This window comes from Mustela nivalis (genome assembly GCF_964662115.1).
Source record: "Mustela nivalis genome assembly, chromosome: 6".
NCBI classification, from domain to species: Eukaryota; Metazoa; Chordata; class Mammalia; order Carnivora; family Mustelidae; genus Mustela; species Mustela nivalis.
Window position 1 is genome coordinate 99826965 of NC_139025.1, and position 24813 is coordinate 99851777.

The window sequence follows — 24813 nt, forward strand, 5'->3', positions numbered from 1 at the left end:
TCAGGAAACTCGTTCTCCTTAAATAGCCAAAATTGGTGTTTCCAAAGCTTTGCCAGGATTGTATAATTAACAGGAACTCACATTTCAAGAAAATATGAGTAGATTCCATTGGTGAGGTGATAGAGATGACTTTATCATAGAAACCTTTTATAAAGTGCATTTGTGTCATTGTTTTAGTTTCTAGGATATTCTTATCAAGATCTCTAAGCTCTGTATTTTTTCCTTTACTAGGTAAGTTACAATGTTAAGTACCAACTAAACTAGATAACTAAGCCACAGTTATTTAAAAGTATGGTTTGGGGGACAGACACACACGTGTGTGTGTGTATGTGTATAAATATGTGTATAAATATATCTGTTTCTCCTCCTGATTAGATGACTTCCCAGAATCTACAGGAGTAAAGCGAATCGTTCAAGCCTTGAATGCGAACGTGTGGTCCAATGTGGTGATGAAGAATGGTAAGTAACTTAGGACTAAAAACCTGAGGGTTTTTTTTCTCCTGTTCCTTGTAGGTTTTAAATTATTTGTGTATATGTGGAACCATTTGGCTCATGTAAAATATATAGATTTGTTCAATTTTAAGTTCCCAGCTGAAGAAAGACCCAAAGGGGCATCTGGACTTTTCCTGATAGGAATTGGTGAGTCACTAGCACTATTTTACCCTTAGAGTGATGCAAAGAAGTTGGCATCTTTCAGAGGTTAATGTCATGGTGGCGTGCATGTGAGTTTGGCAGTTGAAGCAGGTGGAGGTAGACCTGAAGTCAGGACACCAGGCAGCAGCCTGAGAGTGAAGTCATGGGGTCTGGGCTGATATGGTGGCAAGTGGTCATGGGGCGGGAAGCCAGAGCTGAGATTCAGCGAGAAGGGCGTGGGCTGGTTGGTGCACGTTGGCCCCTGATTGTTGGTATCAGTTTAATGAGGCTGCCATAGAGAAGTACAGCACGCTGGGAGCGTAGAACGGCAGGTGGTTACTATCTCCGAGCTCTAGAAGCCAAGGTGTCTGCAGGGCCATGCTCCCTCTGAAGGTGCCCAGGAGGGATCTGTTCTGTTCTTGCTTCTGGCTTCTGCCAGTTCTTTGGCTTGTGATAGCATGCATACCTCCCGTCCTCGCACAGCCTTCTCCCCATGTGCCTATCTGTGTTCACATTTCTTTTTTGTGTGAGGATACTAGTCATACTGGGACACCTGGGTGGCTCAGTTGGTTAAGCGGCTGCCTTAGGCTCAGGTCCTGCAATTAGGTCCTACATCTGGCTCCTTGCTCAGTGGGGAACCTGCTTTTCCCTCTGCCTACTCTGCCTGCCATTCCCCCTGCTTGTACTCTCTCTCTCTGGCAAAAGCATCAAATCTTAAAAATAAAATAAGGACAGTAGTCATACTGAATTAAGGGCCTACTCTACTTCAGTGTGATTTCATCTTAACTAATTATACACGCAAATGAGGTAACATTAAGGTAACATGCTGAGGTATTGGGAGTTAAAACTTCTACCTGTGAATTCACTGGAGTGTACAGTTCAACCCATAACGTAGTCCTTTAGGAATTGCTGATTGTGTGGTATTTTTCTGTCTTGTAGCACTTGGTTGTCTCAACAAGTACACCATGGTAGGTGAAACACTACAGAAAGGAATGAGAAAACGCCTATTTACACTGAGCTTACCCAATGTCCCCTGAGATAAGAGTCAAGTGAAAAATCAGCTTTATACAAGTAGAATACTTCATCTCAGTTTTTGGTTGGCACTTGAGTGTTAAGTGAGATTGGGGCCCTTTTGCTTGCCTGAGATCTGAACTGACCCATGTCATTCTGGAGAATCTCCTTCTGGTATAGTAAGCTACTCCTTCCCCTTTTCTCCCCTTCTATCCTTCTTCTCCCCCACTTTACTCTTTCTAGGGGGAATCTGATGTGTCTGTCACATTGAGTTGCAAAGATAGATGTTATTCTTTTACAGTAGCAATTAAAATAATGCCCTGCTAGATTTAGATTTTAGCCTATCTTGTCATCTCCCTGTGACCAAGAATGAGGCTTTGTCCTTCTCATTCCTTCATTGAGCAAATCCTTGTTGAGCATTTATCATCGGCATTGCTGTATATGATCTTCTCTATAAAAATATGTTTAAGGTATGGTACATAAACTGAATCAATTTGGAATAAAATTATATTCAGTGGTGCTTGTTAAATTTATGAGAACTATTTTCAGAGAAGCTTATGTGGCCTTACACTTTATTATGTTGTAGTGGAATTTTTCCTTTACTGCTGTTTCTCTAAAGAATCAAGAGACAGTTTCTAGTCCTAACACTGTCACTGAGCTCTGTGACCTTGGATCTCATTTTGCCTGGGATTCATTTGTAATCTGGAAAATGGAGTTGAGCGTAATCCTTTGCTCCCCTCTGTGGCTACCCATTCCAGTCACCTGGAACACCTTTACCTGTGCCTCACCCGGAGTGTTTCTCTCAGAAAGGTGGGTGGAGGGGGGGTGCCGCAACTGTAGTTTATTGTAAGTGTCTTAGGAATTCAGATCAGCAGCGTGGCTGAAACTACGGACATAAATGATCGTCATCTAGTTCTAACTTCTAAGAGTCTATGCCTAATCCATGGGAGTAATCAGGCATTCCAAAAGTGGCATTAGCCCTGATGGACTTGCTCTCTCCGATTCCTAAATTGTGGGGTGTTTGCAAGTCACCCATCTCACTTACGAAGTTGGCTAAAGACAGGACTGCCCAGTGTAGAGTCACCAAGTGGCAAAGACAAAAAATGTGGGCCATGCCTTTTATCTGTCCTCAGTGCCTTTTTCTCGTAGGAGCTAGTATTACGGCAAAGTTACCAGTGTTTGAATTACGAAATCCACCTGCAGATCTGAAAGAAATAATACAGCCTTTTTAAAGTAGCTAATTGTCTCGAAGCATAATTGAGACCCTAGGTGTACTTAGGCCATTTGGGGTTTTTTCTGTCAACCTCCACTCTCTCTCTGGTCCACAATTTAAATCCAGTTTCAAGTGTTCATTCATGCATTAAAAAATATATATTTATTGAGTATTTATGTACCAGACATTGTTCTGCATGCTTGGAATACATCAGTGAAGAAAATGAACAAAAATTTCTGCCCTTGTGGTTTTCATTCTGGTGGGAGGCAGTAGTCAACAGACAACACAATTAATAAATTACACAGTGTGTTAAGAAGATATTAAGTGATACAGGAAAAAAAAATAATAAAGCAGGGTTGGGATGTCGAGATTGCCAGATAGACTACAGTATTAAATCGGGTGGTCAGGGTTGGTCTCCTTGAGAGCTTGAGATGTGAGGAAGGAGATGAGGTACTTTGCCATGTGGATGTCTGGGAGAAGAGCAGAGCAGGCGTTGGGAATAGCTACCTCAAAGGCCTTAAGGGAAAAGCGTGCCCTACAAATGAAACTGCAAACTGACCTCTGATGTGTTTGAAGCACATTTAGGAATGCACAGTGGCTGAGGGGAGAAGGTCAGATAAAGCAGAGGACCAGATTATTTAAGGCTTTGTAGGGCATCAGAGTAACTTTCACATTTACTTAAAGTCAGCTGGGAGCTGTGGCGGGTCATTGAGTAGAAGAGTGACATGATATGACTTTAGGTCTAAAAGGACCCCTCTGGCTGCTGGGTGGAGAATAGGTGATAGAGGTGAGGAGGAGCCAAGAAGACCTCTTAGGAGGCCATTGCAGCCCTCCAGGAGAGAGACAGTGGTGACCTGGATGAGAGTTGTAGCAATGGAAAATGAAGTACAGATCAAATTCTGGATATATTTTGAGGTGGAGCTTGCATGATTTCTTGATGGTTTGGGTATGAGATATGAAAGAGAGCAGTTAAGGTTTCTAGGATCTGGACCTGAGCAGTTTGAAGGATAGGTTGCCATCAATCGCAGTGAAGAAACTGCAGATGAAACAGACTTTGAGAGGCAAGGTAATCTATGAGTAATTCCGCTTTGGACCTGTTAAGTTTGAGGTGGCTACTAGAGTTCCAAGGGGAGATGGCAAGTAGCCAGTTGGATAGACGTATGGAGTTTCAGAAGAGAGGCAAATGCGTTGCATTTAAAACCATGAGCCTGGATGAGATCACCAAGGGAGTAAGTGTAGTAGATAAAGTGGACCAAGGACTCAGCCCAGGGACATTCCAACATCAGGAGAAGAGAAGGAACCAGCAAAGGAGACTGACAAAGAATGACCAGCAAGGTAGGAAAACCAAGACAGTAGAGTCCTAGGATCAAGCAGAGTGTTCTTCAGATGGAGGGAACAGTCAGCTACGCCAGATGCTGCTGGTAGGTCAAGTAAGATGAGAACTGTGAACTGACCTCTGGATTTAACAATGTGGGCCGTCACTAGTGACACCAATAGCTATAACCTCTCCATAATCGCAATTTCATGCGTCCCAATCTCTGAACAAAACCGAATTTTCCAGCATACTTCCTCCCTACAGTGCTTCAATCCAACTATTTTACAACTCCACTGCAACTTTGCACTGACCCTCTCCTCACTGATTTTCTCTTTCTCTTTCCTACCGTGTTGTAGCTATTGGTAATGATAAAGTCTCAGGGCATGACTGGGAATACATGGCTGAAGTGGGGGAGAGGACAACATTGGTAAAAGACATTTAGTGAACTGAGAGTTAAATTGTTGGAAGGGTCATCTCTGTGGCTATTGAACTTGCTAGGAATTCCTCAGTATTGGAGAAAATGACAGTGAACCAGTAATTAAAATTATGAAGAAATGAGGGGAAAATGGAGAGGAGGGGGTCTGTTGGATGGTGGTAGTGAAGTTCTTGGACACTTGCCATAGTCTTTGTGAAAATATCAGGAGGCTTTTATATTTGGGGAGATTTTAGGAGTACTTTAATTCATCATTTCTCAGCTGAGACCCACTGAGGGTAGGGGAGTGCATTTCAAATGCTAGAGCCTCCCCTTCAAGGTACTTGCCTGGCTCCCAGTGACAGTTACTTTAGTAAGCCTGTATTCCCTGTTGGCGGATAGGATGACAAATCTCTCAACTACATTGGGTTCAACACTGTTAGACACTTTCGAGCTAGTCTCTTCTCTCCAGTTCAGGAATGGCTTTGATAGCGTCCTTGCCGGATGACCATCCATCCTTTTTAGTTAAATGCTTCAAATAACAAGTACTTCAGTACTTTGTGAAATAGTCTTAGATGCAATTCATTGCATAGAGAAATCAAAGAACTGTTTTTATAATTACTAGCAGATAGAGAATCTTTTTATGCTAGTAGTGTTGGGGGGAAGACACTTGCTTTACTTTGTCATAGAACTGAGAATAAATGGTGACAGTTTTCTCTTTGGATGATGATATATTTTCCCTGCCTCTCACTGTTACTAGCTTTCCTTTTGATCCCTCGTCTTCCTAGTCTTCCTAGGAGATGAAGAAGGTTCCAACGGTTGGGAAAAAACTTAGCTCGGGGCTACTGAAGTAATCAAGGGAATGAGAAGAATGGAGATTGTCTAAAGTAGTAAGTTTGGAAAAACCAAAGCTGAGAAGGGATTTAACTGGAATCTGTAGTATAGGATATGTATAGGGTAGATACAGACTGGATTTCCCAAATCCCAGACCATTATAACTTTGATTTCAAATAAAATGAAAACATTATTGAACATGGAAGGAAGTAGTTTATGGAGTGCATTACACTAAGCGGTTATCCAAGCAGAAAATGGATATGTTCCAAAAGGGGCTGCAATGAGTTCTCATGAATGGCTGTTGTACCTCATTCAAGTGGGGAAGGTACTTTGCCTGAACTTTTAAGGCTTATATCTTGGAGAGTAATCATGTTTTTCTTCCCACTGTTTTTCTATTTTCCTATCAAGTCTTATACTGGCTGGACTGACTCAAGTTCTTGAATTTGGTAGAATTTAATAAAGGGCATTGTTTTATTTAGTATGATAGTGTACATGGCTTAGCCAAGTAAAGAATCTCCATGCATGCTTCTGGTGGGATATCTTCCTTTTACAGATGGGGAAGGGGTGGCGTCAGGAAAGGTCAGTGACTTGGCCATACTCACACAGTTCGTCAGTAGCTAAGTTAGGACCAGACGGCAGATCCTCTGACCAGGATTGTTGTGTGTTTTTCCATTATAGTGTGTCAATTTACATTATTGGCTGGTTAGAGAAATGAACGCAGAGTGGTTAGGTAATTTATCCAGGCTGCACATAGGAAATTATTGGTAGAGTCAGATGAGTTCATTCCCTACAGAGCCTTCTCAGCCTAGGTGTTCTGGCATGAGTAGGATTTTAATAAGACAGACTGGAAGTAGTGATCATATCTGAGATTTGGACTTTTTTGCTTACTGCATTTAAAATAAATCCTTTCAAAAAATAAATCCTTTTAATTTAATTTAATTTTAGAGTTTTTATTTATTTTAAATTTTATATGCTTTTATTGAAATATATTTGACACACAATGTTATTAGTTTTAGGTGTACAACACAGTGATTCAACAAGTCCATACTTTATGCTGTGCTCACCACAGGTGTGGTCCTGTCACCATGTCGCTATTATAGTACCACTGATTGTATTCTCTATGCTGTGCCGAAACTCCCCAAGATTATTCATTCTGTAACGAGAAGACTGTACCTTCCACTTCTCTTCACCCATTTTCCCCAACCCTTACACCCCCACGACCATCAGTTTGTTCTCTACCTATGAGTCTGTTTTCGCTTTTTGTTTGGTTTGTTTTGTTTTTTGGATTCCACATATAAGTGAAATCATATGGTATTTGTCTTTTTCTTTCTGACTTGTTTCACTGAGCATAATATCTTCTAGGTCCATTCATGTCGTCACAAATGACAAGATCGTATTCCTTTTTATGACCGAGAAGTATTCCATTATGTGTATACATGCTACGTCTTTATTCCTTCATCTCTTGATGGACACTTGGGTTGCTTCCCCATCTTGGCTGTTGTAGATAATGCTGCAGTAGACATAGGGGTGCGTGTACCTTTTATATCCTTTGGGTAAGTACCCAGTAATGGAATAACTGGATCATATAATATTTTTATTTTTAATTTTTTGAGGAACCTCCATACTGTTTTCCACAGTGGCTGCACCAATTACAAGAAAATAGAAAATAGATTTCTATTGTTTCTTGAGGTAGGCCCATCACTATAAATTTCTCTAAGGGAAATTTTGCTTGGAGGGATGCTTCCGCTGCATCCCAGAGATTTTGGACCATTGTGTTTCCATTTTCATTTGTCTCCATGCCTTCTTTTCATTTCCTCTGATTTCTTCATTGACCCTTTGGTTGTTCAGTAGCATGTTTTTTAGCTACCATGTTTGTGTTTTTTTCCCAGTGTTTTTTTTTTTCTTGTAATTAATTTCCAGTTTCATATCATTGTGGTCAGAAAAGATGCATGATAGGATCTCAATCTTAAATTTATAGAGACTTGTTTTATGGCCTAACATATGATCTGTCCTAGAGAATGTTCCATGCGTACTTGAAAAGAATGTGTATTCTGTCATTTTTGGATGCTTTGTACATATCTGTTAAATCCATCTGGTCTAATGCGTCTATGCGTCTTTCAGAGACACCATTTCTTTATTGATTTTCTGTCTCAATAATCTACCCATTGATGTAACTGGGGTGCCAAAGTCCCCCCATTATTGTAGTATTGTTCGTTTCTCCCTTTATGTCTGTTAATATTTGCTCTGTGTATTTAAGTGCCCCAATGTTGATGCATAGATATTTACAATTGTAATATTCTCATGTTGGATTTAAAATAATTCCCTTTTAAAAGGCTGTCTGAAATGATGTTGACACTACCTCTATTCCATTGTCCTGCACTTAATCCAAACCATAGATGAAGCTCGTTATTTAATGTAATAAATACTTACATGTTACTTGTGAGTGAAAGAAAGTTTATTTTAAATTATTTAGCATCTCAAGAGAGTATTCTCTTCAATTTGTATTAAAACTCTTATGTAGGGGCACCAGGGTGGCTCAGTGGGTTAAAGCCTCTTCCTTCGCCTCAGGTCATGATCTCAGGGTCCTGGGATCAAGCCCCACGTTGTTTTTTGTTACTTAATTTCATATTGTAAAACAGGTAAAATTATACTACTAAAATTATAGGCAAATTATTATCCTAGAAAGAGATTTGAAAATTTTTCTAATTTGAAAATCTTCCTAATATAAGACGTAACTTTTGGGTTATCTTAGAGTAACCTAGTTTTATATTCTTGGTTCTACCAGTGTCTTACTACATAAACTAAGGTATGCATTCTTAATTGGGCATTGTTGTTGCCCACAAAGGGGTGGAAATTGATTCCTGGGGAGGGGAGGCAAAAGAATTACTCATTTTATGTATAAAGCACATATATATATATATATATATAAGCATATATACAGTCAGTATATCTGTGTTATTATTTCAGTGGGGAAGGTGTGTCATAATTAGGAAAAAAAAATGTCTAAAAAGGCCTTGAGTGGAGTGCATCTTTGTCCCTAGTTCTCGGCACAGAACTCCTAAGGTATCAACTAATATTTGGGTTTTGTCCTGGCTCCTAAAATAGCTCCAGAGCTATGAAGATGAAGGGAGCATCCTTTGGTATTCAATAACAAGCCCCTTTCAACCACACCTGAGTTTATGTTAATGAGGTGAGCTTTGGAAAGCCCCTGAAGATGAGGGCTGGTTTTAAGGGAACCAGCCTTGTGATGAGAGGGTTAGACCTTTAACCTCGCCCCCTGACTCCTGGGGCTGGAGGTTGAATTAGGCACCAAGAGCCTGTGATTTTAATCAGCTATGCCTGTGTAATGGAACCTCCCTAAATACTCTGAGCAACCTTCCAGGTTGGTGAATACCCCAAGGCTCTGGGAAGATAACACACCATAATGCATTACCCCATACCTCTCTTCATCCAGCTGTTCCTGACTTATGTTTTTGTATTGAAAATTGGTAATTTAGTAAACTGTGTTCTGGAATCCTGTGAACCATTCTAGCAAATTACTGAACTTGAGGAAGGGGTTGTGGAAATTCCCAGTTCATAGCCAGTTGGAGTACAGGTGTCAACCTGAGACTTGCAGTTGGTGTCTAAAGTTGGCGGGGAAGGAGGGCAGCCTTGTGGCATTGAGCCCTTAACTTGAGGGGTCTGTGCTAACTCTAGGCAGTTAGTGTCAGAATTATAAATTGTAGGACATCCATCCAGTTGGCATCCTGTGAGAACTGGAGAGTTGTGTGGTTTGGAAAAACCCACACATCAGAAGAGTTGGTTATGAGTAGAGAAGGAAACAGAAATTTTTCCCTTAGGGGCCATGATGAAAATGTTTGAGAAACAGTGAGGTGAAGGATATATTATAAACTCTTCCTTAGAGGAAATCCCCAGATACCACTGTATTCATTGTAAAGGTCAAACTTCTAGGGAGGTTAGGGTTTCCAATATTTGCATTAAAGGTGTAACTTCCAGTGGTCCAGGAAATGAAGTGGTTAGGACTGCCTTTATAATTGGGCCGTGTTTTTTTTAGATTTCTCTATCAACTTGCTCACTGTGTAACCTTTCCTGTAATGTCTTGCCTCACATTTCCTCGACCTGAAAGCCTGGCTGTGGCCCAAGAAAGGGGATGTGGATAAAATCTCAGCTGCCTACTCGAGTTACCCTCAGCCCCTGTCAGAGGGGGCTCATGGCTGTAGGGGTCTACCATATGGGTCATCTTTGTTTCTAATTTGATAATATCCCTTTATGATCATCAGGAACAGAGAACCTGAGGGTCAGTACTTTACGCCAGATGTGACAGATTTTAAAAGTTGACCTCTCCTCACCTGGTGGTTCAGTCCATTAAGCATCTGACTTGGTTTCAGCTCTGGCCATGATTTCAGGGTTGTGAGATCAAGCCCCATGTTGAGTTCCATGTTCAGCATGGAGTCTGCTTGAAATTCTCTCCCCCCGCCCCCCGCTCTTCCTGTCTCTTTCTCTCAAGTAAAATAAGTAAATAAAATCTTCAAAAAAAAAAATGTCGACCCCCTCCTAACCTTTTTCTGGTCTCCAATGAGAGTGCCTTCTCTTTCCATTTGTCTGGTACATTAAAGGCCTCATTGCACTGTACTTTGTTATCACTGGAAGGGCTGGGTATCATACTCAGTGCTGTGCCTGGAACTTGGGAGGCACTTGTTAAATAAGACTTGGTTTTAAGGGCAGGGAAAAGAAGCTAGGTAGTAAAAGACTGATGAGTTGTTTGTTTTTCAGATGAAGTTGTCACTTATTGTTTCACATAAGAAGGTAGCATTATACACAGTATCCTTGTTTCAAGTTTCAGTTAGTGTTACCTCGTAGTGTTACCCTGAGGTCCCCATCCCTGGCTTTGTCATCTGAGCATTGGTGAGGGCCCTGGGGCGGGGGAGTAGACTGTACTTGTGGCTCTTGGGTGTTCAGTGGCCTTTTTATACCAAATACCACCATTGAGTGAAGGGCGAGGAAGGGAGATTTTATGATCTTCTGCTATTATTAATCAGTGAAGGAGGGATTACACTGCACAAATACTACAGTTGTGACTTTGATCCCCCAGGGGTAAACAATAATTGTAGAGATTGGATTTCAAAAGCCCTGAGAATTTATTTTCAGTGTATCTATTATAGTTTAATCTCTAGTGATGCAGGTGGGTAATCATTAAGTGGAATTTGATCATGGAAACACCGATTTTTTCATTTAATGGTTTTCGATGTTCCCTTTATAAATGTAAAAAATTATTCATCTATTAATGCAGGTCCTCCTGAATTTACTTGTAACAAGATACCAAAGTAGAAGTCCCAGATTCCAGTTTAAGGACGAATTGGGACTGATGTATAGAGCAGTGGCGAGAAATAAGTACCAAAACACAAGGTTTATGTGGCTGCCTGATACCTAGTCTACTCTCCTGATAAAGTAGATGGCTAATGCCTTTAGTATAATTTTTTTTTAAGAGAGGGCAAAAATGATTAAATATTTAGTCATTAAATTTAATGTTACAGAAAATAAAACAACATCAAACTAAGAGGAAGAATGGTTAATGAAGAGGGTTTTAGTGGGGTTTGTCTCTGCCTTGGTCATCTTGAGAAAATGGTGTCACAGCTCTGGATTCCAGTTTCCTCGTCTCTGGTTAGGGTAGAAGTCTACCAACATCACATTCTGTGGAACTGCACTCCTTGGGTCAGACTGAGTTGCTCCTCTTGTTTATTCCATGCCTAACATTGTGGAACTTCTGAAGAAATGATTTGAACAATCTCCTATACTTGTCTATCAGTGTTGTGGTAAAAAATAAAATAAATAGATTTCTATTCGTGTGTGTGTGGGTGGGTGGGTGGGTGTGTTGAAGGCATGATTTGATAGAAGAGATTGTATTGTAAAGAGAACAAGGGGAAGAAGGAATTGTGAACAATTAGAGAAGATGGAAGGGAATAAAGGAGTCCAGTGATTAGACTTTGTTTTTTTAAAATATCACCCCCCAAATTGTCCATAAGCAAATACAAAGTGGGAGATCTGTTTGGGTGTTTTCCCCCTGGAGGCAGGACTTCCTTGTGCAGCCACCTTGCAAAACATTTTTGGTGGTTTTCCTTTGGAATTCGTTTTAGAGCTGTTTACGAACCACATAAGAAAAGTCATCTTTTTCTTTATGGTAACATCTTGTTTCCTTACTCTTATTATTCCTCACACTTAGTTCTGAATGAAAAAAAAAAGGTCAAAATCAAAAAGACTTGATTCTAAACATTCCTTTGAGGATTTTTTAAGAGTGTGCTTCTTACTCTGGAGATAGGACTACAATGGAGCCATTAATGAAATTAGTATAATGCTTTCCTTTAGAACTTTGCTAAAGACAGAACTCATTCTGCTGTTCAGTTCAGTTTATTAAGAATTTATATACAAACTTAAAAAATCAAAAAATATTTGTGTATATGCATGCAAAGAAAAAAAGATCAGGAGGACATATGTCAAAGGATCAATTGGCATGTTTCATGATTTTGTTTTCTTCTTTACACTTTTCTCTATTTTCCAAAATATCCACAATGAACATTTTTTTTACAATCAGGAAAAAGGGGAAAAGCATAGTCTGGTGACTTTGTGGACATGCTCGTTCTGTCTTCAAGCATGGTCAGAAACCATTCTTAACTTTGAGCCGGTGTCATAGGCGGAGCACAGATTCACTTTTGTGGACTCAAAACCAGGGTTACCTCCAGCTACAATACATCAAAGTTTTGTCTTTTGAAGCACTGATTTCTTAAAAGAGAATAATTCTTTTTGATTTCAGAAACGTTCCTTTCAGTATGACAAGCAGAAGCGGAATATGTTAAAAATGTGTAGGCTTGTTTCCCAAATACTAGTGAAATCATTTCTGATGCAGTATGCGCTTAAAATAAGTTTTTATGCAAATTGTATGGTGTGATTTAAAAATACCATTCAAAAAATAGGCACAGCTTCTCTGTGTAAGTTGAACTGTCCTCGTTGTGGTAGAAGTTTGGTCATGTGTATCACATCGTAGAAGAAATATTTTGTGGGGAGAGAAAAGGGGTGTAAAGAAAACTTAAAATATGGGGAACACTTGAACTTCTTAAGATGATGCCAAATAATTGCTGCTTTAAAGAAATAAAAACTGAATATGAAGACAAAAAATATTTAATGGGTTATCTAAGACATGGTGCGGGTGTGGCCCTGGAGGTTCTTACTACTGTAGCTGTATGTATACATTTGAAGTAAACACTTCTCTATTCAGCTAATGCTTGCAGCCTCTGTCTGAGTCATTTCAAGCTGTCAGCAGATTTTGTAGCATCTTTCGTATATTTAGCACTATGTTAAAATTTCCCTTTTGGCCCAGGTTTTCAGTTCTCCAAGCATCTCATGCAATGTTCACACAATTGCTGTGTGAAGTACATTTTATGTTTTGTATAATAATACTGTGCTTTTAAATTTATAAGAAGATATCCAAACAGTGTTATATATATGAAAATTTCTGGAAATTTCTTATTTAAAAATAAATATATAAACAGGAGTTCCTCCTCAAGGGACTTCACATCTTTATTCTAGTGCTATAACTCTAGTGCTATAACTAAAATCTACTGGCACCAGTAGATTTTTTTTTTTTTTTCATGATACCATACTTTTTAAAGTCTAGTATTCTGCAGGTGCCAGTTTAGTAGTCTGAAACTGAATCAGATGATTTTTTTTTTTTAAGATTTTTTAAATTTTTATTTATTTGACAGAGAGAGATGACAAGCAGGCAGAGAGGCAGGCAGAGAGAGGGGAGGAAGCAGGCTCCCTACTGAGCAGAGAGCCCGATGCGGGGCTCAATCCCAGGACCCTGGGATCATGACCTGAGCCAAAGGCAGCGGCTTAACTCACTGAGCCACCCAGGCGCCCCCTGAATCAGATGTTTTTAAGACCAGAGTTTAATACACTTAGCTGTGCCTTTCAGAATAACTTATTTTATACCACTTAACTTCCCTGTTCTGGAGCTCTGAACATCCAGAAGAATCAGTTCAGTAGGTAGATTAATTTATTCCTTCCTAGTCTAGTATTTTGTGGCATCAATAAAACCAGAGATGCTAAAGCCAATTTCAAAAGCTACCTGCTAAAGGAATAAATTCTTCTTAATAAGGATGAAATTTCCATGCCCTGGGTCCTGGGGAGAAGAGTCTGGGAAACAAGAAAAGCTTTATGTTGTCCTTTCCTATGAGAATAGTTTTACAGTGGGTGCTCATAGGCAGAATTTTGCTAAATATGTTTTAAACTAGGCAAGATTTGAAAGTTTCTTTAAAACCATAGATGTATAAAATATCACCCACGTTTTTTGGAGCCACATGAATGTGCAAGCAATCTGCTTTGGGTGGAAAAATGAATTGTTTTTCTAATCATGAAAATTGACATGTTTCTAACCTCTTTAAAATATAAGCAGTAGAACATAGTAGACTGTCAGTTTGACTATGTTTCTCCATTGTTTATAAGAAAATTCTGAGCAAAAGTGCTTCCAGCTTACTATGATTAGCTTGAAACCTGATTATAAACTTGTAGTCATCAGTGAACTTTAAAAGGACTAGGAAATTTAAGATTCTTGGTTTTTTTTATTTAGTAAATAAACTTTTTAAAAGTCCAGCTGATTCAAAGTTACTGTTAGCGGGGTGAAAGAGTGTCTTTTCATTAAATCACAGACTTCTAGAGCAGAAGGGACCGGAACAACCATGAATACCCTCTTATTTTATAGAGCAGAAAATTGAGACGCAGAAAGATTGATGAATTTGCCCACCTAGTCACACTGGTAGGCAGAACCAGGAGTGAAATCCAGGTTTTCTGACCTGTAACTCAGTTCTCTTCCCACTAGTCAGACTTTTTCATCATCTTACTCATTATTAGAAGTGTATTGATTAAATACACATAGTATATAATCATTACATTAAAAAAGGTCCCTTTGAGTAGGTAAACACATGAACATGGAAGCAAAGTCCATAGGCACACAAAGGTTTGTGGCCTGCCATGCTGAGTCTAGCTCTCCTAACTCCTATCCATCCCAGATCTCTCCTTGGAAGCAGCCACTATAAAAAAGAAGGGATTTTAAATAGACCATTTTGATCTAATTTTCTAAACTGACACAATATTACATTATTCTTCCCAGACTGCAACTTGGCCTGCCAAGTTTAGGTAATGCCTGACGGAGGAAAAACATAAGGTGCAGAATTGGAATATGGAGAGATTTATGAATTGGATTTGAAAATTACCCCAATCCCAACGCTTTTCCAGTAATAGAAGTGAGGGCTCTCTTACAGCAGGACTCTGTGACTCAGATAATGCCCTTCATACAGAGAGCCTTGAGTATAAGAGCTTTCATGATGTGGAAAATCCCTGTTGGAGTATTGAACTGGGTATAACAGCTTTAAAATTAGCACACTGGCCAAAAAGAAAGAATTATGCTGATGTTTAAATAAATATTCTGAGCCTCTGTACAGCCAGCCATGAGTATGAGACACCATGTGGACCTACTTCTCTTGGCCTCTGAGCCTCCGCTACCTACCTTGATGACACCTTAGGGCTTGGTTCTTGGATGGGTGCACCCAAGCATTTGGTCTGGAACATTCCTGGCAGAGTGAGCAAGTTGTATGAGGAGGTGAAAGGGGCTCCAGGGGTACCGGGGCACCATTGACCCTGCTGCTACTGTTGGAGTGTGGTGTGAGAAAAGCCGGGGTTTGCATGCACAGCTGCCCATGTGCTAAAAGGTCAGGCTGGAGAAAGCTGCCAGCCTCTGCGCAGCAAGACAAATCTTGAAGGAGAACGGAGACCGCAAGTGTTTCTCTTTTTTCACTACCTCTATGTGACTGTGTGACAAGAGTTTTTACCTGAGAGGGGAGAGGACACCGGAAATTATAGGTGGTTTAAAGAGCTGAGAATGGGTTCAGGGAAGAGAGGGAGAGAGGAAAGACAAGGGGAGGGAAGTTGTCTTTTTTGAGAGACGTTCTTTGACTCATATACCGTTAGACTCTTGGAGAGTGAGTTTCACATTCTCCTCTAAGGCAGTGATTTTTTTTTCCCCCAAACCTCCCTGATCCTAAGATTCTTTGGGAATACTTGCTAAAAGTTCAACTTCCAGGGCACCTGGCTGGCTCAGTCAGAAGAGCATGCCTCACAACTAATAACATCTTTAATGAAGTTAGAAGTGGTTTTTTAAAAATTTTTTTATTTAAATTCAATTCAGTTAACATATAATCTATTACTGGTTTCAGAGGTAGAGTTCAGTGATTCATCAGTTGCGTACATCACCTGGTGCTCATTCCATCACATGCCCTCCTTAAGATCCATCATCCAGTTACCCCATCCCTCCATGCCCCACCCCAGAATCCTCAGTTTCCTGTAGTTGAGTCTCTTGTGGTTTGCCTCCCTCTCTGTTTTCATCCTATTTTCTTTCCCTTCCTCTATGTTCATCTGTTTTGTTTCCTAAATTCCACTTGAGTTTAATCATATGGCATTTGTCGTTCTCTAACTGACTTATTTCACTTAGCATGATATCCTCCCGTTTTATCCACGTTGTTGCAAATGGCAGATTTCATTCTTTTTGATGGCTAAGTAGTATTTCGTGTGTGTGTGTGTGTGTGTATGTGTGTATGTGTGTGTGTGTGTGTGTGAGAGAGAGAGAGAGAGATATCCATTCATCTGTTGATGGACATCTGGGCTCTCCATATTTTGGTGACTGTGGAGGTTGCTGCTATAAATATTGAGGTGCACGTGCCCCTTCAAATCACTGTGTTTGGGATATATACCTAGTAGTGCAGATACATTTGGATAAATACCTAGTAGTGCAATTGCTGAGTTGTAGGGTAGCTCTATTTTTTACCTTTTTGAGGAACCTTCATACCGTTTTCCCGGGTGACTATACCCATCAACACTTTCTCCACATCCTCACCAACATCTGTTGTTTCCTAACTTGTTAATTTCAGCCATTCTGACCAGTGTGAGCTGGTATCTTATGGTGGTTTTGATTTGTATTTCCCTGGTGCAGAGTTGAGCACTTTTTTCATGTTTCTGTTGGCCATTTGCATGTCTTTGGAGAAATGTTTGTTCCTGTTGTCTGCCCATTTCTTGATTGGGAATTGAGTTTAAGTTCTTTTTTTTTTTTTTTTAAAGATTTTTAAATTTATTTATTTGACAGATCACAAGTAGGCAGAGAGGCAGGCAAAGAGAGAGAGAGGAGGAAGCAGGCTCTCCACAGAGTAGAGAGCCTGATGTGGGGCTCGATCCCAGGACCCTGGGATCATGACCTGAGCTGAAGGCAGAGGCTTTAACCCACTGAGCCACCCAGGTGCCCCAGGTTTAAGTTCTTAATAGATTTTGAATTCTAGCCCTTTATCTGATAAGACATTTGCAAATATCTTCTCCCATTCTGTCCATTGTCTTTTACTTTTGTTGACTGTTTCCTTTGCTGTGCAAAAGCTTTTTATCCTGATGAAGTCCTAATAGTTGCTAATTTTTGCTTTTGTTTCCCTTGCCTTTGGAGATGTGTCTAACAAGAAGTTGCTGTGGCTGACTGGAAGAGGCTGCTGCCTGTGTTCTCAGAGATTTTGTTGGATTCTTGACTCACATTTAGGTCTTTCATCCACTTTGAGTCTATTTTTGTGTGTGGTATAAGGAAATGGTCCAGTTTCATTCTTCTGTATTTGGCTGTCCAATTTTTCCACCACCATTTGTTGAAGAGACTTTTTTCCATTGGACATTGTTTCCTGCTTTGTTGAAGATTAATTGATCGTAGAGTTGAGGGTCCATTTCTGGGTTCTCTGTTCTGTTCCATTGACCTGTGTCTCTTTTTGTGGCAGTTCCATACTGTCTTGATGATCACAGTTCTGTAATACAGCTTGAAGTCTGGAATTGTGATATCTCCAGCTTTGGTTTTCTTTTTTAGTGTTACTTTGGCTATTTGGGTCTTTTCTGGTTTCATACAAATTTTAGGATTGTTTGTTCCAGCTCTGTGAAAAATGCTGACAGTACTTTGATAGGGATTGCATTGAATGTGTAGACTGCTCTAGGTAGCGTAGAAATTTTAACAATATTAGTTCTTCCAACCCATGAGAATGGAGTATTTTTCCATTCCTTTGTCTTCCTCAATTTCTTTCATAAGCGTTCTGTAGTTTTCTGAGTATATTTCCTTTACCTCTTTGGTTAGGTTTATTCCTAGGTATCTTTTGGGTTTTGGTACAATTATAAATGGGATCAATTCCTTGATTTCTCTTTCCTCTGCATCTTTGTTAGTGGATAGAAATGCAGCTGACTTCTGTGCATTGATTTTGTATCCTGTGACTTTGCTGAATTCCTGTACCAGTTCTAGCAGTTTTTTTGTGGAGTCTTTCAGGTTATCTACGTAGAGTATCATGTCATCTTGAAGAGTGAAAGTTTGACTTCTTTGCTGATTTGGATGCCTTTTATTTCTTTTTGTTTGACGAGCATGCCTCTCTTGATCTTGGGGTTGACACTCGATCTCAGGTTTGTGAGTGTAGAGATTATTAAAAATAAAAAATCAACTTGAAAACAAAAAATAAAATGAAAGTTCAGTTCCTTGGCATCTGCCCCAGAGATTCTGGCTGCATGTTCCTTTTCCCCTGATAATAATGCCTTTGTGTTGATTTTTTAAAAATGTTTCTGGACATTTAAAATATTGTTTAAAACACCAGAATATTGGTTCATAGTGATTGTTGAAACATAAGTGCTGTTTGGGGCGCCTGGGTGGCTCAGCTGGTTAAGCATCTGCCTTCGGCTCAGGTCATGATCCCAGTGTCCTGTGATCAAGCCCCCATGTTGGGGCTCGCAACTGCTTGCTCAGTTGAGAGTCTGCTTCTCCTTTTCCCTCTGTCTTCCCCTCCCCTTTGGCTCATGTTCTTGCTCTCTTTCTCAAATAAATAAAGTTAAAAAAAAAAAAAAAACATGGGTGCTCTTAACCTTTGCAAAAGAACCAGCAAGTGGTCTTGTTTGTTGTAATGGCCCTGCCATTATATTAGACCCAGATCCCTATCTGTGAGTTTTAAGTTATTCAGATTTGAAAGAGTATGGTAATTGTTGGTGACTATTTTTTTAAGAAGTTTTTATTCACAAAAATTTGTATTTTCATATAATAATTATAAAGAAAATGCAAGCATGAGTAAGACCTATACATTCCTGATGTCATCCAACAGTAACAGTTTCTGTAGTTAAAACTTTTATAATGAGGCAGTAGCCACTGTTTGTTTCTTCATCACGGTCATTTTAACATTTTAAAATGTAAATAACAAATTTCAGTGATTGTATTGTTTTCTTTTCAGATAGGAACCAAGGCTTTAGTCTTCTTAGCTCATTGGCTGGAGCAAACCATAGCATTGGGTCAGCAGATATGTGTGCCTCAGAGGTAAAGATTCTTCCTGGATCCTTTCAGAGTTTGGTTTTTTCTCATTGTTTTTTCTCATTGTCTCAAGTCTCTATACCATTGTCATTTTTTCCTTTCCATTTAAGAGGCAGCAGACAATAGTAGACCAAGGGTAAAAAGAGAACCTAAAACAGTCCTCTTGCGCCTGGTACCTGTTGAGAGAAGGCTGGTTCAGCATTAAAGCAATAAGCCCTCTCAAGATGTTTACAGTTTGGGCTGTTCCATGGGGTTTTGGTTTTGGTTTTGCTAGAGGCTTTAAGAAAACGTGCTAGGATTTCCTTGAGACATAAAGTTGCCTCCCGATCTTTATAAAATAGAATTGATGGTTCTTTGTCAGTAATCCTATGTCCGAAGCCCTGTACCAATCTGAGGCAGGGTCCCTGCCTTCAGTGGGCTTCATCGTCTGACTTTGACCCTGTGGCCTCAAGGATTTGGGTTCGAGTGTACCTTGGTCAGCATGCTGGAATCAAGAGCAAACTGCACAGCAGACTGCCATATTGTCTCCCCAGGCATCTTTTTCATCAGTCTTGAGCACTTTGTGATATGCTTATGTCCATTTTCACATTTTGAATAAAACATGGCTCTTAAAGCAAACAAAAGGCGTGTTTTAGTAGCCAATAGCAAAATCATAATACTTTCTGGTTTTTCCTGAAGGGAAAATATTCCTGAGTTAGTGAATTTTTAGCCTCTTATTTATTTTTTTAATGTGACATTGCTGCTTCTTCCATCTCTCATTGTCTCTAGCTTCTGTTACTGCTTCTCTAAAGCCAACCAGGGAGGGGAAGTGTCTCTTAAAGTCTCTCTGGCTTTAGTTCTGAAATAGCCTACTATTAAATTAGTGCTTGTGTGTATTTTCCTCAACAGCAGCCCCATTTGCCAGCAGCAGCGAGGACTGAATCTCTCTTGGATCATCGGGGCGGTGCATCTAACACAACAGACACTCAGGCTGATAGCGTCGTGGGTAAGTTCCTCCTTTGGCTGCCAGGAGACTGCTCTGTGGAACTTGGAAGAGGTATGGGGCATAAATCATCTGGGGGGAAATTAACTTGAAACATGAACAAGGGAAGAAAATTGATAGTGTACCCCAAGTGAATGTGAGCCTTGTGGACAGCTATCAGAAAAGGAGGGAGAATAACCACAGAAGCAGTCCGTGGGTACCATTTTCTCTGATTCTTGTAGCAGGATCTTGATTCAGATCATCTTAACGGAGACAGACAGAACCAGGTGGTGAAACAGCTTTATATCTCCATATTCCATTTTTTTTTTCATAGTATTTAACAGTTGGCAGAATTGATGGTAACAAGAATAATACAACTTTATAAGCCCTTTCACATCCTTTGAAAGTTCTTTTAGATCTACTTTCTCATGTTTGGTAATGAAGTTTGGCAGAGAAGTTATTTTATGGAGATGGAGCTGAGGCCCAGAGCAGTTTAAGAACTTGTCCAAGGGCATCTAACAGAAAGGTCCCAGAACTGAGACTAGAATCCATTCTGACGTCCCAAAGCCAAGAAATGTAGTTGACGGTAACTGTAAATGTCCTTTTTTTGGGAAACTACTAACATCTCTGCTTTCTTTTTATGCCACAGAGGGCCCAACATGCAGGATTTGCAAAACTCTATTTCTGATTAGAAGAGTGTCCATGTAGAAAACTTAAGTGTTTGGTAATAGACGCATATTAAGAAGGAAAAATTACGTATAATCTCTTTTCTCTTTAGTATGTTTAACCTTGTCTTCTCACTTGGGTCCCTCCTACTGGCTTTAGACCCACTAAAGTCTCTGCCATGAAAACAAACCAGTAACCACACTAACCTAAATAACTTGGGGAAATAGCATTCTGACCGGATACCAGGAGGCCCCAAACAGAAACAGTGGAACAGAAATAACGAACTCTGTTTAATACATTTGAATGTCATAGGGGTATGGTTTAGAAATGCTGAAATTATGTATATTTTGTATATATCAGGGTTGAAAAAAATCAGAAAATCTAGAGAATGAGAGCAAGGTTTCTCACTGTCTGAGAAAGAAGCCACATCTAAGGAAAGGAAAAAGCTGGGTTGAACCCTTGGTTCTAGGCTGGAACTCAAGGTATTAGCATGATGACATACTTAACAGTTAGAGCAACAGAGCAATAAACAGAGATATGCATGTGCATGTTAGTGTGTGTGTGTGTGTGTGTGTGTGTGTGTGTTTCCTACCTATTTCCACTGAGAGGGCCTGGAAGCACTCACACTCCCAATAGCTGTTGACACCCTTAGCATTCAGATCTTGCTTTTAAAATACCTTTTTCCAATAAAAGGATCCAGGGGCCCTTGGAGAAGTGATTGATTCTAGGTCCGGGGCAGGAAGAATGCAGGATGCTGAACCTAGAGCCATCTCCTGGGGCCAGAAAGTAAGGAACTACTGACAGAAGGGGTTGGGAGCGTGTTGAAAGGGCACCAGGCCAACCTTGGAGAGAGCTTCCAGTGGCCCATGCTGGAGCAGTGTGACCAGCGAGATCGAATTTAGTATTGGGCTGCAACCCATAGAGCAAAATAAATATCTGTAAATCCAAACTAATATAAGAAATAACTGGGCAAGAAAGGGCGGCTCTTCTTGCAGAAGAATTCTAATTAATACACATGCAAGGAATGAGGGAAAGAAAAATCCTTATCAGCCACGATCAGGATCCACCAATGGATGTGAGAGTTAGTAGATGAAAGTTTGCGAAGAAACGTGACATCTACATTTTCTAAAGTAGCTCTCCCGAGATACTTACTTAATACAAAATGGAAGATAGTAACTTTGCCCTGGAGAAACCTGGCAGGTAGCCTTTCAGTGGTGTTGAAGCTCACCAGCAGTAAGGCGTGCTGAAATCCTGTGCCCCCTGCTAGGGGCACCAGAAGGACTCATCACGCCTGTGGTCTCCATGCCAAGGTGTGTGACCTCAGTCTCCTAGGAAAACATCCAACAAACCCATACTGAGGGACTGTCTACAAAATCACTGACGAGTTCTCTTCAGAAGTGTCAAAGCCATGACAGACGAGGAAAGACTATAAGGAGTGGTCACACATTGAAGAAGACTACAGAGATATCGTAGCTGAGTTCTCTGTAAGCTTCTGAAACAGGATGCTAGGGAGAAAAGTGACGAAGGTGGAATGAAGTCTGTAGTTTGGTTAATAGCACTGTACCATTATTAACTTATCAACTTGTGTCATACTTCGGCTAGGAGATGAAGGTGGAACCCTACTGTTTTTGCAACTTTTTTGTAATACTAAAATTGTTTCAAAATTTTAAAAGAAGGTAAAAACCAAGCCAACAGGGGTAAAACACTTGTCAATCCCACATCTTCCTCCTCTTCTTTATTGGAGGGAGAACTTTCCATCCCTCACCTCCCATTACTCTTTAGCTCACTCCCACCTAGTTTTTGTCCCATTTTGCTACTAAAACAGTTCACCAGCGACCTCCAGACCACTAAAGGTAATAGGTATTTCCCAGTCCTTGTCTTGACCTCTTGGCAGCTTTCAAAATTACGGATCAGTCCTTTTTTGAAACATTTTCTCTTGCTCACCCGACACTTCTGACTTCTCTGGTTATTCTTTTCTCTGTTAGATGACCCTCCTTCATCCGGCCTCTCAAGATTGCCATTCCTCGGTGCTCCATCTAAACTCCTCTGCCAAACCCATATTTAAGCATGGAGTGATTTTGTGCACGTCCAGCTACCATGTATGCATAGATAAATCACAGATTCTTAACCTCCAGCCCTGTGCATCTGCTGCCTCCATGAAACTTCCCCTGAACCAAAGGAAATTTATGAGCTAAAGTGCATTCTTAACACTAGATTATCTGTATGGCATTGTAGTTGATGTGGAGAATTAGAAGCTGTCCTTGTCTTCAAGCAGCTTGTACCTTAAAACTGTAGAGATGGGCCTTGCAGTATAATGCTCACGGTTGTGGACTTGGAGTCCTGGACAAATGGCTTCAAATCATAGCTCTGCCACTAATGGTGAGATGACCTTGAGTGAGTTATTTAGCCTCTCTATAGGCCCTAGTTTCCCTTTCTATAAAATAAAATTTTTCCTCATGAATCTGTCACAGAAATGAAATGGAATCATGGGGCCCCTGGGTGGCTCAATTGATGAAGCCTCCAACTCTTGACTTTGGCTCAGGTCATGATCTTGGGGTTGTGGGATTGAGCCCTCCACCCTAGTTGAGCTCTACACTCTGCAAGGAGTCTGCTTGAGGATTCTATCTCCCTCTCCCCCATTCCCTGTCCCCCAGCTCACACGCACTCTCTCCCTCTCTAAAAAGTATGGGATGAATTCTAGGGAAGGAGACCTGTGAACTGGGCTGGCTAGGAAAGACTTTTTAGAGGTGTTTGGCATAGAGTGGAGAGTGAGTAAGAATGCTGATTAAAAATAAATTGTGTAAAGAGATAACAGGCTGTGATAGAAATAGTGAAGGATTTGTAGTAAGGAAATAGGTAGGCATTGGCTTTCCTGCCGAGTAGCTGTAATTTTAGATGAGTTCATTTTTAAAGCCAGTTTCTTCATGTGTAAATCACAGGCATCGATTACTCCCCTAACCACCTTATATAGTGGCTGTCCGTAATGGGAAAATATTTGTCGTACAGGAAAATATGGTATAAATTCCAGACATCTGTTGTTGATCGATACCCCTCAGTAGAGAGGGTGGCCTTTAGAGTTGGAAACACCTAAGTGTGAATCTGCTGCGTTCACACCAGCTGTGACCTTGAGCAAGTCACTTCAACTCACAGCTCTACATTTCTTATCTCTAAGATGAAACCAAGTTCTTTGCCTCAGTATAATGTAAGGATAAAATAAGCTTACTTTTCATTTGTGGGGGCGCACTAGCAGCCAAGCAGGGGGAGCACCACACACAGGAAAGCGGGGACACATGGAGTACTCATTCAGTGATGACTCCCATCAAAGCTAAGATCGATTGCTGTATGACTGTGTATTTAGCACACGCAGAAGTCATTTCGGGCAAATAACGTGACAAATCCTTTTTTCAGATCCCATGTTAGATCTGGATATTCAAGAATTAGCCAGTCTTACTACTGGTGGAGGAGATTTGGAGAATTTTGAAAGACTGTTTTCAAAGTTAAAGGAAATGAAAGGTAATTGGCTCCATCATGTCTAACATGTTCCTATCCTGGTGCTCCTCTATTTTATATGATAGGATTTTGTTTTGTAACCACTGATTGGATTCCATGCTCTGGTGTCAGCTGTCTGGAGACACCTGGTGCCTGGGGGACTGTGCCATCCTCTGTTGGTAGAAATTCCCCCAGGAAAAGTTTTCCTCTTTCTTCACTCTCTTTCCTCTTACTCTCCCTTCTTTTCTTGCCTCTCTTGGTTTCTTTCAGTGTGTCTCATTAACCTGGAATCAGTAAGATCCCTGCCAGTTTACTCACATCATCCCCATGTGGAAAATCGGGAAGACTTAAACTCCCTAACAGCTGTAATGACTGCGCCATAAGCATTTGTCTTTGAAACCCATCTCTCATCTTCTAGCGTTAGAACATCCGTACACTCCAGACTCTCCTGTGCTATTAAGCGAATTTCTTAAGATCTGTTTTCCCCCTAGACAAGGCTGCGACGCTTCCTCACGAGCAAAGAAAGTTGCATGCAGAAAAGGTGAGACGACCAGTCACATATTTATTGAGTATCTATGAGAACGTCTGGTGCTGTTAGAATTAGGTATCCCACTCATTGACTTCTAGATGTCTCAGTGTGAACTTTCAGTTGGATGGTAGCTTGAAACTCATTGAATGTTTACACAGTAGTAATATATTTGCTGTAGTCAAACCAAGATTTTTCACATGTTGAGTGACATGGAACTTTCATTGAGACTCAGGATGTTTGCCTTCCTAACTGTTGGGCTGGAAAACCCTTAGTCGTTTTGTTTTGTTCTGTTTTGTTATTACCAACGCAACACATGTTCTTGGCAGGAAATGTATGTGGTTTACGGTA

The 24813-nt window shown here is 40.4% G+C and overlaps 1 protein-coding gene across 3 annotated transcripts in view; it reads left to right on the forward strand.

Annotated features, from left to right (window-relative positions):
* AAGAB (alpha and gamma adaptin binding protein) overlaps window positions 1-24813 on the forward strand; it is a gene marked incomplete at its 5' end in the record, with an annotated part of 48390 nt that overhangs the window by 21458 nt on the left and 2119 nt on the right. Inside the window, 5 exons of one of the 3 annotated variants that reach the window (XR_014313364.1) lie at window positions 376-459; window positions 18744-18826; window positions 19709-20897; window positions 21002-23960; window positions 24428-24477. Coding sequence is in view for 2 of the 3 variants with exons in the window: in XM_082737014.1 (XP_082593140.1) it covers window positions 376-459; window positions 18744-18826; window positions 19709-19805; window positions 23856-23960; window positions 24207-24319 (482 nt within the window). Of the gene's footprint in view, window positions 1-375; window positions 460-18743; window positions 18827-19708; window positions 20898-21001; window positions 23961-24206; window positions 24376-24427; window positions 24478-24813 lie in introns of those variants that run through there. The other 2 variants (XM_082737013.1, XM_082737014.1) reach the window with 2 other exon arrangements.